Here is a 3,843-nt window from a genome sequence, read left to right as displayed (position 1 = left end):
GCAAACGGGTATTTTGTATCGGCTAAAGCTAATATTCTATATGTTTACAAACAATTGCGGTTGCCGCAACCGGCGCGACTGTGTCCGGTCGCCGCCGCGCCGGCGCCGTGCAGGCAACTAGAATTGATTGAAAATAGAACATTCGCTTCTGGCTGTCGAACGTAGTTCACTAAGTAGTCTGTGGGCTGTCGGTTGTTTGTATTCGACACACGACACACGTTTCCGTGGCGTCATAATCTTCTAATATCTGTAATATTAAAAAAAGTTTTGGGACATTAGTATTAGGTAATAAACGTGTGTCCTGTGTTGGTCAATCGGCAGCTAGTAGGACTGTGGCCGGTTGCCCCAACCGGCGAATGTGTCGATCTCATATTAATTGTATGAAAATAGATTTCCTGACACAAGACCTTACCTTGCAAGACCTTGAAAAGTCTTGTGTCAGGTACATATTCTATTTCCTTTATTTTTTTCCATCATAAGCATAAGACCCACATTTAATTCCGCAGCGGCGCCTTATTATGCTAAAATCTCTAATAATAGATAAGATAATTGCTTTATTACCATTATAACCAGAAATAGAGACGAAATGTTATTTAATTTGTTTGAATACTATTCTGCCATATAATTACGGTGACAACTGCGCTCCTTAGAATTCGAAACAATTGACATCGATCAGCTTAATGCTTTAAATGGAGATAGCTTTGCTCTATTGGATGAAAATTTAAAAATCACATAATTTAAAATTTGATATCCGATGTAATGTGATTCCGTTTGTTTTTTATTTAGATGTTTTGCTATTTTTCCCACACCACCGAATGGAACAGCCCTCCATAGTTAGAAATTTTATTACAATAAATACAAAATATTTTTGGAATATACGGAGATGTACACACATGTCAGTAAAGTTGTTAGCGCTATACTATATCAGTCTTTCTAATGTGTGGTTTCATCGCAAACGAGAGTTGATACTTATAAGCGATATTATCGTATGTACGTAGGTACAGGGTCAAGAGCACGTCAAGCTTTACACTTAAAGACTTAAATCCGATTCTATCCCCTTACGAGTAAGAACGGTCCAAAGTACAAAGTGTCAAGCTTGATGTGCTCTTGACGTACGTACATATCATTTGACTGATGAGTTGCCAGGGATAAATGGCCCTTATTTCGTCTTTATATATACTCGATGTTTAATACCAATAAATGAAATTTTACATGGTTTTCGGACATTAAAATTTGCTATATTTTAATACCTTAACTGACTTTAAAATAGAATGAACACTATATTAATCTGGAAAATAGCATCAATGTGAATAAATGTTGTTTGATGTAATATATTATTATTATCTAAAATGATCTTTAAAAAATTGCATTTGTTTCTAAATTGTCAAAAAACAGAAACGAAATTTATGCAAGAATAATGAAACGCACTTGACATTATAGCCTGTGTTAGTAAATACTGTTATAGTTAGTTGACCATGGCTATGCGAAAGTTATTCTTTGCCATACGAGTACGAGGTTAATAGATAACCCAGAGTTTTTAAATTCAATTTAAAATAAGTGAAATTATAATTTGACTAAGCATCTCAATTATTGTTAGTCTGATTGAAAATTCATTCAGTGTAATTAATTTTTAATAATCAATTGAAGCTACCTTCATAAATACAAATCCATAAAATTTTGAAAAATATCTTGCCGGTGCTGCTCTATAAATTTTAACATTTCATTAAAAGTTTAATGAACTTTCTTATTATCTCTAAGCTGCTTTAGGTCGTATAATAACTTCTCGACATGTCCGAATCAGAAAATAAGGAATTGCCTCAAGAAGAAGAGTTAAAAGATTACGTTGAAAACGGGAAAAACAAACTCATTGTAAAGTGCAAATTTTGTGGTTCGAAAATACTTGATAAGAAAGTGGCTAAACATATCAAGCAGGAGGTAATTTCGAAATAATTGACTTTGTTCTTTATTGATTAATTTTTTCAAAAAGATAACCTTAGTTTTTTCACCATAATTTAGTGTTTGTTGTTCAATATTCTGTTTTGTTTTTTAATTTCAGAAAGAGCTACCGCTCATGCAACAGGATGTCAATCGAAATGCAGGAGAAATTGAAAATGAACTCATAAAGGAATTCTACCATGTAGAAAACATGTACACATTTGAAAATATCGGTTTCACTCATACCGTTGCAAACACAAAATACTTGAGCTGTGCTGAGTGTGATGCGGGACCAGTGGGATATCATGATATTGACACTAAACACAGTTATGTTGCTATATCTAGAATTGTACATTCATAATGATTTATGCATAGATTTCTAGTGGTGAAGGCGCCTTTGCTTGGTGTCATGATTGTATAAGTTAAAAAGTTAATGAAAGATAGAGTTGATCTTGGAAAGCCTACTATTACTTGGACTCTCCGATGATGTCACAATTATGTACTAGAGTCATCGTTTTGGGGTTCAATGTAATTTTGTTGTCTTAACGTTCTTTTTGTAATCATTCCATAATAAACCATTTAAGTGACCTAATGTCTAATTTTTAATCATCACTTAGCATTACTGATGATATTATTATGTATATTGTGTACATTATATTGCACTATTTTGAGCTTATATACAATACATAATGTAGGTACAATTTTGTTGTGTGTAATGTAAAAGCTTATTTCGGATTTTTGTATGAGATTTTAACATTAATAAATGTTTTATTTACAAAAATATGTGGTGTTGTTTTGGAAATTTGGTAATAAAAAAATAAATTCGAGCTACATATATCATAATTTTTTATAATTTATTATTACTTTTTATCTGGCTCATACACATACAGTATAATAATTTCGGAGTCATTGTCATCGGTTTCCGTGGTGTAGCGGTTATCACATCTGCCTAACACGCAGAAGGCCCCCGGTTCGATCCCGGGCGGAAACATGTCTTTTGTCGATTTTTTTCTTTTTTTTATATTCAAGTAAGTTGAATTTTTTCTGTTTTATATTATTGCATTGGAAAAAAAATGCAGTGACCCAGGTAACTGCATAACGTAATTATTATGAAAATTTCACTTCGCCTACAAGATCAAGAATGTGATCATATTATGATTAGAGCATTGCTCTAAATTTATTTACAGGCGTTTGTAATTGTCAATGAAGTTTTTAATCTCAGTTCCTATATAATGGTGAAACAGGCCATAATCCACAAGGGTAGCTCAGTACGGGTAGGTTGGGCATTTTCGTAGCAGAGTATTGTAAATCTTTAGGAAAGATAAAGATGACGTAAAAGCAAAGAAGTCTTCAGCAGTAGAACTTAGGATACTTAGACCCACTGTGTGCGGCCCTGAGAAACTATAGAAATGCATTTGGTAAGCTAAAACGTGACAACTATCAATCTATGGAGTGCCACAACTTACTGCCGACTAATCCGGGCCATGAGAAACACGTAGTTGTACACGTTGGTTCTACAGGACTACTAATTAATTTAGTTAATAAAGATTACTTGTGGTGTGTACGTGTGATTCAAGTGTCTATAGCCATTATTCACCAGATGAGTGTTTTTGGACCTTGTCATATGGCAACTAAGTGTACAGGTACTTCCGTACACTGCAAATGGGGATTTTATAAATGTGTATTATAACTGCACATTTTACAAATATCCTTTATACACCAATTCGGAGAAGGAATGGCGTCAAAGCCAATGTTATTGACAATTAGTTACTGTTACAGTTGGGTAAACATTTCACGCTTTATCGATCTATCTAATCAAAGTTTTGTATTCCAATAAAACTAGCTTTTCTACTAAATGTGTTGCTTTAAAAATAAATAAAAAATGAACCAAGTCGTTTATAATTTTTT

At 33.3% G+C, this 3,843-nt stretch overlaps 1 protein-coding gene and 1 non-coding gene across 2 annotated transcripts; both read left to right on the top strand.

Annotated features, from left to right (window-relative positions):
• The first annotated feature begins 1,533 nt into the window (after nt 1–1,533).
• LOC113229052 (guanine nucleotide exchange factor MSS4 homolog) lies at nt 1,534–2,668 on the top strand. Its single transcript, XM_026462534.1, has 2 exons — nt 1,534–1,935; nt 2,057–2,668. The coding sequence occupies exons 1-2, from the start codon at nt 1,789–1,791 to the stop codon at nt 2,294–2,296; spliced, it is 387 nt and encodes a 128-aa protein (XP_026318319.1). The 5' UTR covers nt 1,534–1,788; the 3' UTR covers nt 2,297–2,668.
• Nucleotides 2,669–2,853: 185 nt separating this feature from the next.
• On the top strand, nt 2,854–2,926 carry Trnav-aac. Its single transcript has one exon. It is a non-coding gene; the product is annotated as a tRNA-Val (tRNA).
• The last annotated feature ends 917 nt before the right edge of the window (nt 2,927–3,843 follow it).

Source organism: Hyposmocoma kahamanoa, unplaced genomic scaffold (genome assembly GCF_003589595.1).
Source record: "Hyposmocoma kahamanoa isolate Upper Pololo Valley unplaced genomic scaffold, ASM358959v1 270, whole genome shotgun sequence".
In the NCBI taxonomy this organism is placed as follows: Eukaryota; Metazoa; Arthropoda; class Insecta; order Lepidoptera; family Cosmopterigidae; genus Hyposmocoma; species Hyposmocoma kahamanoa.
This window is presented reverse-complemented; position numbering and strand designations above follow the sequence as displayed.